The sequence below is a fragment of the Ursus maritimus genome, unplaced genomic scaffold (assembly GCF_017311325.1).
Source record: "Ursus maritimus isolate PB19 unplaced genomic scaffold, ASM1731132v1 scaffold_3, whole genome shotgun sequence".
Taxonomy (NCBI): domain Eukaryota; kingdom Metazoa; phylum Chordata; class Mammalia; order Carnivora; family Ursidae; genus Ursus; species Ursus maritimus.
The window spans coordinates 41,447,118-41,461,276 of NW_024425563.1; the positions used below are offsets into that span (position 1 = coordinate 41,447,118).

The 14,159-nt window shown below is 37.4% G+C and overlaps 1 protein-coding gene across 1 annotated transcript in view; it reads left to right on the plus strand.

Annotated features, from left to right (window-relative positions):
• The window catches only part of DPY19L1 (dpy-19 like C-mannosyltransferase 1), an 89,077-nt gene that overhangs the window by 5,574 nt on the left and 69,344 nt on the right, over window positions 1–14,159 (plus strand). Inside the window, 2 exon segments of the mRNA XM_040644111.1 lie at window positions 12,547–12,571; window positions 13,204–13,291. Coding sequence (XP_040500045.1) covers window positions 12,547–12,571; window positions 13,204–13,291 — 113 coding nt within the window.

Here is a 14,159-nt window from a genome sequence, read left to right on the forward strand (position 1 = left end):
TTAAGGAGCTGGGGTTTATTCCTAGTACGATGGGAAGCCACTGAGGAGTGTTGAACAGGAGTGTAACGTGATTTAATTTTTATTTTGAGAAATCTACTCTTGGGAAAATGGGTTGTGGAGTACAAGGGCAGAGCAGAGAGAAACCAGGGAGGAGGCTCTGGCACGGATCTAGTAAGAGAGTCGTTGGCTGTGATGAGGGGGGTAGATTTGAGATCTGCTTTGGAGAGAGAAGTGGTAGGATTTGCTGGTGAATTGGACTTGTACTGAGGGAAAGGGAAGAGCTATGAATAATTTCTATGTTTTGGCTGCTGTAACTGGGAAAACAAGGTGGCATTCACTGAGATCGTGAAGACTAGAGGCATGGGTGAGGGCATAGGTTTGAGAGGAAAGATCGAGAATTGTATCCGGGCCATGGTACCTTTGAGACATTTGTGAGATGTCCAAGTGGAACTGTCAAGTGGGCTGTGAGACATAAGATGTCAGGATGGAAACAAAATAGGGCATCAACAGCAAATGGGGGGTATAAAACTAATGGGAATTGAGAATAGCATCTTTTACTGATACTGGATTTACTTTGTGCCAGGCGTAGTTCTAAGTGCTTTGGAGTTACTCATTTATCTTAAACTCATTTCACTGCTAACTCAGTCCTGACCATGACCTTGTAAGCGTCGTACCCGTTTTATCAGCTAGAGGATCTGAGGCACATTGATGTTAAATAACTTGCTCAAGGTCATCCCTAGAATGTGGAAGGCTCAGGATTTAAACCCAGGCAATGTGGCTTCAGAGTTCGTGCTCTTAACTGCTATGCTATATTTCATCTTCGCTAGGGTGAGTACTAGAAGAAATGAAGCCCCAGGACTCAGTTCAGAGAGACCGCCGACATTTAGTGCTCAATAAGTGTTAGCTTTCTTGTTTCTTTCTTTAGGGGAAATGAAGAAAAGAAGGATCATGCATAGAGATATGGGAATAAGAAGTGGAAAGAGGGCATATTAGCGGTAGCATAAAGGACAAGAAAAGCTGAGGAACTGTGAAGGCACAGGGACCACTGGCTTAGTGGGATGGCTTTCAAACAAACTTAGATACAACTGACCATTAGCCCTGAGGGTGTATTACTATGCAGATGTTGGGCCAGCACAGGTCCCTGGAAAGCCAGTGAATGAAGTGGGAATTTGGGATTTAAAGAGTTTCTTCAATGTTCAAAACCATTTTTTTTTTCTTTCTAAAATAGACTTCTGGTTAACTCTAAAGGACATTTATAATCACTTAAACATTTTTAATTATTAAAATAAACAATTAGAAGGGTTCTGAATATGTTATATTCATGTGTGCTCAAATAACAAATGTGATGAGTTTAGATTGTGTAAATATAAAGATATATTACCAATTTGTGATTGACTTTTGACCTATAATATGGCATCAGTACTGAAAGCAGATGAAACTTTATTATACACAGGCATATTTGGATGTTGCTAAAATTTGAACTATAGCTATTTTTATAAGTTTTATACACTTAGCCTGTTAGGCTGTATTAATGTTTCTTGAAGTTTATGTTAATGAGATTTACATTATCACAGAGACTGTAAGTCTGTGTGCATGTTTCTAAGCGGGGTAGCTCTAGGCTTTATAATTTAAATCTTTAGTCCTAAATTCTTGCTTTGCTAGTTTATCTTTTGCCATCAGATTGTACTTTACCCAAACCTTTGGAACATCACTCTTCCAGGAAGAGTTTGCTAGTTTTCTTTAGTTACCATTCTAATAAGTATTAGTCATCAAAGTTGGTAAAAATTACATCTATTTCTAGGTCAAGACCTTTATGCTGCTGTTTAATTCCATAAAAAGCAGTCTCATTTCATAGGAAAGATCAGTTCTTCGTGGATGATCTTTCGTAATTCAAGAATCATTGAATAGGAATAAATTTAAAAGTGGAAGAATTGATTTTTAGAGTACATAAATCTACAGCTATTGTAACTTTTTTTTTCCTTCAATACTATTTATTTTCTCAGCATTGTTATTCCCCCCCCCCCCGAATACATTTAAATGAACAGCTCACATATCTTCACGTTTGTCTGGCTTATTCCTTTGTGTTTGACTTCCTTTCCAAAGTAACCAATTGTCAGCTGTGTTTTTCAGGTCTGTCACTACACATGAACAGTGCTTGGGCAGCATTTTGTAATTTTAACTTCTAGCAGCAAATGTTAACATAATAACCTAGTCACCAAGATCACTCACAGAAGTTCTGTTGTGACTGATTGTACTGACCAAGGATGGGGTGAGTTTTTCTTCTAGTTTACAGTAGTACCCAACTGTATCTTAAACAGAGTTTATAAATTACTTGGCCAATTCCTCTTGAAAAATTGCCATCTTAACAAATTTTTAACTTGGGAAGATTGTTATATTGAGAAGAGTGAGGCTTTAGTCATATTTTTATAGACCTCAACTCAAATTTTCCGAAAGTGCTATTGCTCTGCACTGGATTTGTCTATTACTTCCTAACAATAATCACTGCTTTTTGTAATGCAGCTTTTCAGTGCTTCAATTGTCAAACTTCAGAATCTTTTCTCCACATTTTAATAATAATCATAAAGTACTTATGTAACTAGCACAGTGCCACTGTTTTCCACTACATTTAAAAGTTTTTTTTTTTCTTAAATAAGACCTTATTTCTCATTCTTTTGTCATCTTTGATCTCCATGGAAATATCGTAAAAAATCTAGTGCTGAAAGGTTAGTTACTGGAATTTTACATGTGAAGAAAGTAAAGTAGGCCAGGTAAATGGCCTGACATCATTAGTTAGTTCACAGGGGGAAGTTTGAGATGGAAGTTAAGGTCTCTTGGCTTGTTATCTGTCAGATTGTAGGTTTCAGATCTCTAGTTTTAGGCAACTGTCAAAAAACCGTCAAAGATACATTAATGGGGGGCGCCCGGGGGGCACTGTTGGTTGGTTTTTCACTCCTGGTTTTAGCTGGAGAGCTCAGGGTCGTGAGGTGGAGCCCTGCCTCGGGCTCCATGCTCATCACCTTGTCTCCTTAGGACTTTCTCTGCCCAGGTGCTCCCAGCCCTCCCAGTTCTCTCAAATAAATAAATAAATAAATAAATAAATAAATAAATCTTTTTTTAAAAAAGACACATTAATGGGAAAATGACCTCCTATATTCGAAGACCTGATAAATCTCTTGGCAAGAGCACTACTTTGCTGGCTTCTGATTAATTGGGGGACTCACTCTGTTACATCCTTAAGGTCCACCTGTCAGTCTCCATTTTGTTTTTCTTAAGTATTTCTTGAAAACAACTAGGTTCTGAATTATTTTTGATTGGTTGGTTGGTTGGTATTAGTATAAAAACAGAGTAAAATAGTAATAAGCAGTATCTTGGTTTTCTTAACCATTAAAGAGTAGGGCAAACTGTGACATCCAAGGGCAGTGTGCAATTTGTGGGGGAATCCATAACCGGAAAATTGGAATGGTTTATTGATTAATGAACTTGTTGAAATCTCTTGCCTGATAGCCTGGGTTTATATTGTATATGTGTGGATCTTTTTTTCCCCTCTAAAGAAGAGATGCAGCTTCTGTACTTTTTCCATTAGGTTCACTAAAGTTTTTCAGTTTTGCTATGATTGCTCAGAAGCATTTAATGGGCTAGCATATTCTTTTGGGCCTATATTTATCTAGCTACTTGTACTTAGAACACTGAAATGCCTTTTTTCAATAAGGAGAAAGTTACTTTATGAAAATTACTAATGTAGGTAACTGTTTGATTTAGAAATATTTGTGTTCACATTATGTGAGGATAAGATTTTAAAGGAAGTTATAATTTATTGCTTTAAAAATCCATCTGCTGGGTAATCGTTCCATTAAGTATTCCCTACTTTAATATTTATATATGCATAAATGGTTAAAAATGTGAAAATTTACTTTGTATATTTCTCTGTTTAGAAGCCTAATTATATTCTTTTTGAGGGTAGTGTTATATATTTTCTATGCTCTGTTTTCATATATTCATTTTAAAATAAGACCTTGCCCTTGATTTTTAAATTTTTTCTAAAGAATTTCCTTCCATATGTGAATGCAGTCTTTCGGTTAAATGTGCTTATTAACATTTTCATGCCTGAGCTTCTAGTCCAAAGGACATCAGTGGCCAGAGTCACAGAATCCAGGCTTTCTTCCAGGTATTGGTGCGTCCCAATCATGTGACGTTATACCTTCTAGGAAAATAAGAGTCATATTTGACTCATAAGGACTCCTGGATCTTTTGCTTAATATGTGAAAGTGTTTTGTAAACTACAACTGATAAACAGATATTAGACATTGTCATTGTTATTGAGAGCTTCTTAATTTTTTCCTGTTATGAGGTATTATTTTGCTCAATGCCAAAAATATGGAGGAGATTCAAATGAACTAAAAGTCAGCCTTGCAGCTGTAATCACATAGATCCCTGAATTCTAGATCTTACTAGTAGTGTCTTCATACATGACTGAATTCTAAAGCAATCGTGGTTCTTAGGACTCAATATTTCTAGTAATAAATTGGGTGCTTTTCTTTTTTTTCTCCATATAAAAAAGAAAACAAATTAAAAGAACCAAACCTACAAAGACTTTTAGTTTGGGGAGCAGGAAGATCAAAATGGAAACAGAAAATAACCAGGCAGGCATGTTGGAGAGTGTGAAGTCCGAAGTATTAGTAGTAATTGTCGTGGCTGTACAAGGTCATTAATTGCAAGGAATAGAGAAAACCGAGTAAAAACTGCTTATTCACTTTGGTAGAAATAAGGCTCTGAGAGGCTAAATAACTTATAAGTCAAAAAATCCAGGGACTATTTCTTTTTAAGAGTGACTTTCTTGCCAGGGGAAGTAAAAAAGGACTTGATTTTTATTTTTAATTTTTTCCCTTTCTTAATCATTGTTTTCTGCTGTCAGGATTTTGACAATTTCTCCTTCAGAGTATCTTTTGAACTAATATTTGCCTTTTCCTAATAAAAGTTGCTGTAAGTGTAGATTTCCAAGCCCCAGGTGAAAGAATTGGGGTCTTTGAGAGTGGGGGCCCACAAATGCAGTCTTAATATGCTTCTCCTAGATTAAGTAACCCTCGTGGAGAACATTAGAATCACCCCCGTGCCGGACCTAGCAAAGTTCAAAGCTCTGAGGTGATTCCACGGTGCTGTCGATGTTGACACATTGTCCTTAAAAGTGTTTATATATCATCTGAGGGCCCTTGTTAAGATGTATATTTGGAGTCAGGCTTCTGGGATGGGCCCCGAGAGTCTGCATTTCTAACAAGCTCTCGGGTGATGCAATCACTGCTGGAGGACACCTGGAACACGAAGAGCCAATCTCACATTCAATTTTGTGAACTACCACCTACATTTTGTTCGAGTCATTTTTGTACCAATGATAATTAACCTTGACTGTACATCAGAATCACTTGTGAATTAAAAAAAAATCCTGGGGCACCAGGGTGGCTCAGTCAGTTAATTGTGTGCCTTTTGCTCAGGTCATGATCCCCGGGTCTTGGGATCAGGCCCCCACATTGGGCTCCCTGCTCAGTGGTGAGTCTGTTTCTCCCTCTCCCTCTGCCCCTCCTCCTGCTTGTGCCCTCTCTCTCTCAGATAAGTAAATAAAGCCTTTAAAAAAAAATCCCTGGAGTTTCTGATTTAGGGGCTCTGGATTAATACTCAAGTATCTCTAGTTTTCTTTAGTGCCACTGATGATTCGGATGCAACCCCAGGGTTTAGACCACTATGACTCTGTATTACTGCATTATGCTGTATTCTCTGAAACTTGCTTTGGTTCTTTTTTGAGTGGCTTAGTGCTTCCCCACTTTTTTCACAACATGGCACACATAGAAAATGAGAATATTTTCTATTCTGGCATGGAGTGGGTAAGTGGTGTCTTCAAAGCCTGGAGGTTACTGGCCCCGGGGACTCTCGTGCTCTCATTCTTAGCATTCCAGGCCCCACTGGTTGAGAAGATTTGTTAAACTTGTTTCCTGGTGTTCAGGGAGTTCTGAGAGCCCGGCACACTGTATATATAATGAGTAGGCCCTCAATACATGTTGCCTTGTTATTGCCATTATTTATATTCTGTACTGTGTATTAATAATGGGAATTTTTTTTCATGTTGGAGCCCAGGCCACATACAGCTTTACTGTAGCTGTCTTTTCTGGCTACCCACCGTAAATGGTAATCATGTCTTGAGCCGTCCTCCCTCCCATCCCACTTTAATAGACCCTGCCTTGAGAAGGTCATTACTGATCTGCCTTTTCAAATTTTTTACAGTTCGTAGACTTTGTGCCCTTTGTTTGAGTGCCATTATTTTATGTATCTGAATCTTATCTCTCAAAGGTTTTACTTTTGATGTTGGTTAATATTTCTTTAATGTTGTTGGTTTCTAGGAAAATGTGTTATGCAGCTAGTAGGCATTTAGATACTTGTTGACTTTAGAACACTTACAAATCTAGGTGCTGGAAAGAAGACAGGAGCTGAGCTTGTGGTATACATGACTGTTTTCTCTTTCTTAACCTGGGTCCTACAGAATGTCTTTTCACTTTGTAACTTCACTACACAGAAACTGGCCTCTGTTTCATTCTAGGTACTATAGACTGAAAATATGATTTCTTCCAATATTAATTTTATTGTAATATATATACCTTCATGTCACGGGAACCCTTTGAGCAGTTTGGAATGCTTCGATACTATCTTTAGGTATGAAGGTTTTTACTTAGTTGAGTACATTCTATAGTTTCTCTTACATGGTGGTCATCATTTAACAGTTCAACCCAGTGAGGTGCCAGGCATAATGCTAAGAGGTGTAGATATTAAGATGAATTAAACACAAGCTCAGCCTCAAGGCCTTCGCATTCTAGCAGAGGAAGCCGTCATGTGCATGCCTAGCTCTTCAGGTGCTGTAATAAAGGTATTTTAGCAAGGGCGGCAGGATAAGCTTCACAAAGTGCCGAATTTGAATGCCTGTGACTTTGAAGGATGAAATAGGAGTTTACAGGCACGCAGAAGCAAAGGCGTAGCATCGTAAAACACGTGGTATTTTAGGGGATTATTGTCCAGTGCAGCCAGCGGGAAGGGTGTGTGGTGGGGATTAACTGGAAAAACAGACCAGTGTGGGCTCCATGGTTTGAGCCGTGGAAAGTCGTGGAACTTTTCAAACAAGGGGATGAGACGCTTAAACCTGTACATTTAGAAACTGACTTCATTCTCCAGATTGGATTGTTGATGTGGAACAAGGAGACTATTTACTGGTGCCTTTTCCTTCTGGAAAGAAACTTTTAAACTCTGAATAGACCCTTGAGAACAATAAGAAATGATAGTAATGATTAGTAATATTAGGAAGGGGTTGAGTATAGAACTTGTCAGGGTTGACTGGGAAACCTTGTCCAATAGATTTACGGGGAGCATCCTTAACCTCTTTTTATGTCATTTGTCACTTGAGGGTTAGAAAGGCTAAAACTCTTTAGAATGCTTTAAGTATGGATTAACCTCAATTTAGGAATAAATTGTATTAAATTTTGCAAGTCATTTTGGACTTAGAATACAGTTTTCCATATAAATATTGTTGGAAGATGAGGTCATCAAATGCCAGCAAATGGGAGAGGAGGCAGTTCTGTCCCAGTGGAAAGAAATGGAATTTTTGAATTAGAACCACCTGGCTCCAGGTGGTTCTTGCCAATTATCAACTATGTGCCTTTGGGGGAATGACCTCTTGAAGGCCCAGTTTTTCATTTGTAAAATAGGAGTAAGTGCCCCCAAGGCTGTGTGAGAATCAAATGAGAGAGTTTGAAGGTGCTCTGAATTTCAAGTCAAATACTGGTTACGAAGTACCCATGTAAGGGAAAAATGAAGCACGGATGGGATGATGTATTCCTGGTCCGGAATACGTGCTGCTGGCTGGCGTTACAGGAGAGCCTCCTGTGGCTTACCACAGGGGGCCGGAGGGGGAGGCAGCCCACCTTGGCTTCGTAGTTTTTGCTCTCCTCCCTTGAGCAGGAGGAAGAATGAAAGGACAGTGTGTCTCCAGCACTAGAGTGCATGAAACTGAGCTGGGTATCTTAAAAATGCCAATCACTGGGCTCTCTACTTTCCAGCAGTCCCGATGGGGATGGGGGTGTGTCCACAAAGGGGCCCAAGACTTCAGAGTCATCTCAGGAGGGGAAACTTGAGGGAAGGGAGGAAACTGGGAGAGGAGGTGAGTGCAGACAAGGTTTGGGTGCTGGGTGGAGAGGGAATAGGATTTAAGAGTCCCAGAGGATTGAGTGGAACCTGTGGAAAAGCCCCCTCTCCCATTTCTTTTCTGTTCCTCCTGCCCTCCCCCCTGCTGCTGACCACTGTGGGCCAGGCACTGGGGTGGGGGCAGGGGGCATTCCCTTCTTACATTCCCAAGGCACTGGACTTGTCGGTGTGGGGCCATCCAGAGAAAAAGAACAAAGGCCAAGACTGGCCTTAGAGAGCTGCAGCTAGAAGGAGGGGTGTCAGAGGGAGCTGAGCTGGGGCGGATCTTGGGGATCTTACCTGGGGGCGTTGGTTCCACCCCACTGCCTGCTGCTGTGCTGGGGGCTGGAAATTTTAGCACCAGGCTGCTTGTAGATGGGGTGGGGATGGGGTGGGGGAGGTGTCTAATTTCCACCAAGTAAGTGGGGACTCGATTTTTGGAAAAAAACCCCCACAGACCTATTACATACATATCAGTGTGTATATGTGTATCCATCAATCAAAGCACATTCAACTTTATTATGGAGACATGATTTAGATTATTTCATTTTTCTCCTTAATTGTATCGGGTTGTACCCATTAATTCAGCAAACATTTGAATTGAGCTCTGTGCTCAATTGCGTGCTCAGCTTTGTGATAAATACTATAGTTTAAACTTCAGTAAAACACTGTTTCTGCCCTCAGGGAGTTACATTCTAGTTTGTTTAAACAAGATTCTAATAACAGGAGAAGCACAATTTTCAGTAAAGAGGCTGTTCATCCCATGAAACTGAAAATTGATATAATGTGACATATAATCTGGTACAAAATTTCTTTAATCAGGAAGTGGAAGGAGTGTCCAATTTAGTCTCAGAGTGTTGTAATTTTGGTGCTTCCAGCAAAACATAAAAGCCTTTCAGAATTCTCAGCCATAGGATTGCAATCTTTTGAATTAGATTACAGAGCAAACCTTCTTTCCTTGAACACTTTTTTCTTACAGAATAGGCTTGGATTTTTGAAAGTTTGGGTTTGTTTGTTTGTTTGTTTTTTCTTCTAATGTTCTGATTAAAAGGAAAAAAAACCCACTATATTTACCACAGTCCCTTAGAATGACAAAAAATAGCATATGTAGAAAAATGGAAAAAAAGGATTATCAATTTTGTGACACTCCCAAAAGACTGTAGACAGGGTTGATAATCACTGGACTAAATTTAGAGAAAATCGTTTATAATCTTTTCTGTAGGCAAGAAATCAAGAAAAGCTCTTTAGGGGTGCCTTTAGGGGTTTTTGTCATTTTCTGGCTATATACTTAAATCATAGGCAGTATCTGCTTTTCTGAGGCTTTCATTTTCAAATGACATATATAGATATACACACATGCACATGTATTTCAATTTTGAATAAATTAAAGCATAACTATATATTTTTTTCTTTTTGAGGGGGCTGGAGGAGGGGGCGAGAAGGGCAAAGGGAGAGGGAGAGAGAATCGTAAGCAGGCTCCACGCCCAGCACGGAGCCCCACACAGGGCTCCATCTCACCACTCTGAGATCATGACCTGAGTCGAAATGAAGAGTAGGATGCTTAACCTACTGAGCCACCCCGGCGCCCCATTAACCCTACATTTTTATGTAAAAATTGGTAGTTTCTATAAAATATACTGCTTATGTCAATAGATGAATTGCAACTTTTCCTCCCTTTTATCTTAAGAAAAAAAAAAAAGGAGGGGAATAAGACACTTTAGGGTAAGGGAAAGCCTGGCTTTTGTCTTACCACCCCCTCCCCCCATCCTCTTCTAGAGGCCATGCAGTGTATGGCTTTCTTGGAAGAGTTCCTGTGCTCAGCTTCCCTTTCTCTGTCTACTCACTATGTTTCCTTGCGCAAGTTACTCAAGTTAGTTCTGGTAAAGCACTTCAAAAGTATCTGGCATATAATAAGAATGCAAATGTTAGCTGCTTCATTATTATTACTACTAAATTGAAATGAGCAAAGGAATTAAAAATACTGGGCAGATTATGATTTGACCCTGGAGGCTAAGAAAGAGCTCTGTTCAAATGCCCAGAACTCTAAGAATTGTTTAGTGCTTTAGCGATTGTATTAAAGAGACGCACCAAAGGCCACTTGGTACCTTTGTTCGTCTGAGGAATTGTGGTATTCTGAGGAAGTACAGAGGTGATGGCCTTGAAAAATCCTATTTATCACTCTAGAATTGTGAAGGTTAAAGGCTAATTTAAAGCATATGTGAAATGCATTGCCATTGAAGTCAGTAGAAGACTAGGTGCCCTCTTTTACAAGAATTACTTAGTATTATTCTAGAGGTTTATTTTTATTGTCAAATGAGAAGAAGAAACTAACAGCAAAATTATAAAATAGGAGCAAAATTATCATTTTTAAACAATATGCAAAATAGAGGATTGAAGATGATAAACCAAAAAACTATACGAGTTAATAATAGTTTAGTAAAGGAGTAAAAAATAAATACATTGCAAAATAAATACACTTCAAAAATAAATACATTAACAGTATCTAATAAAGTATAATAAAAGATTTCATGGATCTTAGTAGAAAAAATGTTAAGCTTACAAGAAAGACTTAAGAAATATGAATTAACTGTAATTATATTAATTCTACTGATAGGATTTTTGTTTCAAGGCAATTGAAAAAGAAGTTGAGTAATTGAAGGTATATACCATGTTTATGGGTATAAACGTATGGATTTATATCATTAACATGTGGATTCTTTCTAAATTAATTTATGATGAAATCCCAATTATAATCTGAAAGGGATTACCAAAGTATGTGTGTCAGGTGTTCTGTATGATAAAGATGGCATTTACAGTCTGTGAGAGAAGAATCATTTATTCAGAACAGGAAAGATTATTGAGAAAATAAAGCCCAAACTTCATTATTGCAGAGTGAAGTCTTTAAAGGCAGAAACCAAAAAGGAAATGGATAGTAGATTTGTCAACAAGAAAAAATCAAAATTTTGAAAGGTCAAAGTACCACATAAAAGCAAATGTCAAATGACAAACCTAGTTAAATATTTGCAGTTGTAGCGATCTAGAAAGAGTAACTTTTGTCTTGTATAACCATTAATATCTCCTAGGTAAAAATTTTTTATTTTTTAAAAATATAAATACTTCTTTAAGAATAAGACAATAAGATCTAGATTGGTTTTCATTTCTAAGAGCATTTTCATAGTTCAGTTCCTTATTAGTTATTTAGTCAGAAGCCTGCAATAAGATGAATCTTGTGGCTTAAGAAAATTGGTATTTTCTGGATTCATCTTAATATATTCTTTGTACTTGGGCATAAAGCAACTATTGATTCTCCTATGAGACTGATTTTATTATTAGCTTGTTTTCTCTTCCTTACCTTTTCTTTCTTCCTTTTACCCTGACGAAAGAAAAAAACTCTAAAGGCCTGAGATATAAGGGAAGTCATTTTAGATTTCTTTCTAAGTCAGCATGACTGTACATAAACTTGGTTTAAACCAAAAGCCTGATTTATGGCCTGCCATGCATACATTATACACCTGCTTTGTAAATGAGTAGCCTAAAGGAAAACCATCTTGTCTTTAAGATATTGATCAATGCTTCTTCTCCCTGCATTCCTTGACATTAAAACTTGGGTTGCCTGCCTGTATGCTAATCTATAATCTTTTGAGCTTTTACAAGATGTAAAAAAGTATATAACCCTGTAAAAACTGTTTATTCTCCAAAGTACTTTCTTCCCTGTGAAGAGCATGTTTCCTGGGCAGCTGTCCTAACTTGGCCTCCAGTAAAACTCTTTCTTATTTTTAGAGATTCTAAAATGTTTGCTTGTTTTGCATCAACAAGCCCTCCACCTCTTCCTTCTGTCTTTACTTATTTCATTTTAAATTTGTTTTAAAAAATAGTAAAATTTATCATAAAAATGCAGATATTGCAACGATATTTAAGAAGTGGCGGACTCATTTCATTCATCCCCAGTCCTGCGCCATGAGGTCGCCATATTTCTTTATTCCAGAGTTACCTCTCACTGCTGGTTCTGTCCCTCTGGCAGTTCTGTTTGTGGAAGTTTCCCTCTGAGGGTTCCTTGTATAGCTTTTGGCAAATAATAGGCCCCCATTTTGTTGAATGAATGAATGAATGAAATTTGTAGAGATATGCCTAATTCTTTTATAATCCAGGCTGTTGGATTTTAAGCATAGCCCTGGGGTCTCTTTCAAAGAGTCACTCTTTTTTCCCCAATTGCTAAGAGTCCAACATTACACATCCCAAATGCTTATCTTTATAATGCTTTTCTATAAAGTGAAAACATTTCTTTACGCTAACATAGTAATTTAAGTTTCTTTCTTTCTTTTTTTTTTTCAGCTGCCTTTGCAGCAGTGTTGCACTGGTAAGATTGTTTTTTTCCTCTGGTATATTTTATGCAGATGTTTACAGCTCACCAAAGCTATTTCCTGTATATATAAAGAAATAATTTCAGTATGATAAGGATGAATGGATATTACTACATGCAACACAATAGTCTGAAAAAGTAGTTTAATTGATAAATCAAGGTCAGAATAATGTAATTTTTTAATGAAAAAAGAGATCCATTATTAAAGAGGTTATATTTGAGACTCTATTTCACTTAATGTTAATATAGTATTCACGTTGAGAGGAATATTAATTTTTTTAATCTTCTGGATAGCGTGAAATATGAATTTCATTAATCAGACATTTCTGAAATGGTAACCCAATGACATTTATAGTTCAATTTATAATTTTATTGTACTTCACTTAAAATATTGTTATTCTGGTTCGTTCTAATTTTAAAATCTAATTTGAATGTGTTTTCTATTAGAAATTTTAGTAGAAATGTTATACGGAGTGGAAAAATAGATATAGATACCATTGTATTTGAATTTTATTACAAAATTATGTGCAAGTTGCTAGATACCTTTGTTTTTGCTTTTAGAGTTTCTTTTAAAAATAGTACTTAGTGTAAGCGTCAACACTTGGCTGGTTACCCTTTTGTTTTTGCAGGAGCCATATAACACATCTCTTTGAAAATGATCGTCACTTTTCTCACCTCTCAACATTGGAAAGGGAGATGGCTTTTCGCACTGAAATGGTTAGTTTTTATGTGATATTTTCGGGATCTAAAATCTTTAAGCTTTCTTTCATGGAATTTTTCAAAGATGTTCTGAAATAGAAAGAGTAGACACCTCTCCTTGCCCATCCCTCAGTTTCAACAACCGGTGACACGGCCATTTTTCCTTTGTATACACCTACACACATAGGAAAGCTCAGACATTATATCATTTCATCGGTAAAAACTTTTGTATGTACCTCAAAAGAAAGGAATTTTTTGTTACCCACAGTACTCTTGGCACACTTGAAAACAATGAACAGCGATCACTTAATATCAGTAAGTATCAATCAGTATTTAAATGACCAATTGGCTTTTTGTTTTCTTTTTACAGTTTGTGTGTTGGTAGGCTTGAATCCGGATTCAAACCATGTCTGTACATTGCATCTAGTTGATGTGTCTCTTAAGTCTTTTAATCTATAAATTCCACTTCCCATTTTTATTGTTTTGCTGTTTAGTTATTGAAGAATCCAGGTTATTTGTCTTATAGAAGTACCCCTGGTAAATTCATGTTATTGACTATATTCCCCTGTCCTGAAGTTTCCTGAAAATGGATAGATAAGAGACTCGATAGCTGAAGGCTTAATTTTTTTTTTGGCAGGAATATTTCATAAGTGGTGTGCATTTATTGTACCGTACAAAGAGGCGCACCGTATCTGGTTGTCTCACTTTCTGCAGTGTCAAGATTGATCGGTAGCTTTAGGTATTATCATGTTGGTCCTTCCATTATAGCCTAGCCATCAGCCTAGATCAGTTAGTTCATTAAGATTACCAAATGGTGATTTATCTATTGTATTATTTTTCCCCTGTATTTGTTAACTGTAATTCTTCTATAAAGAAGAATTTTCCC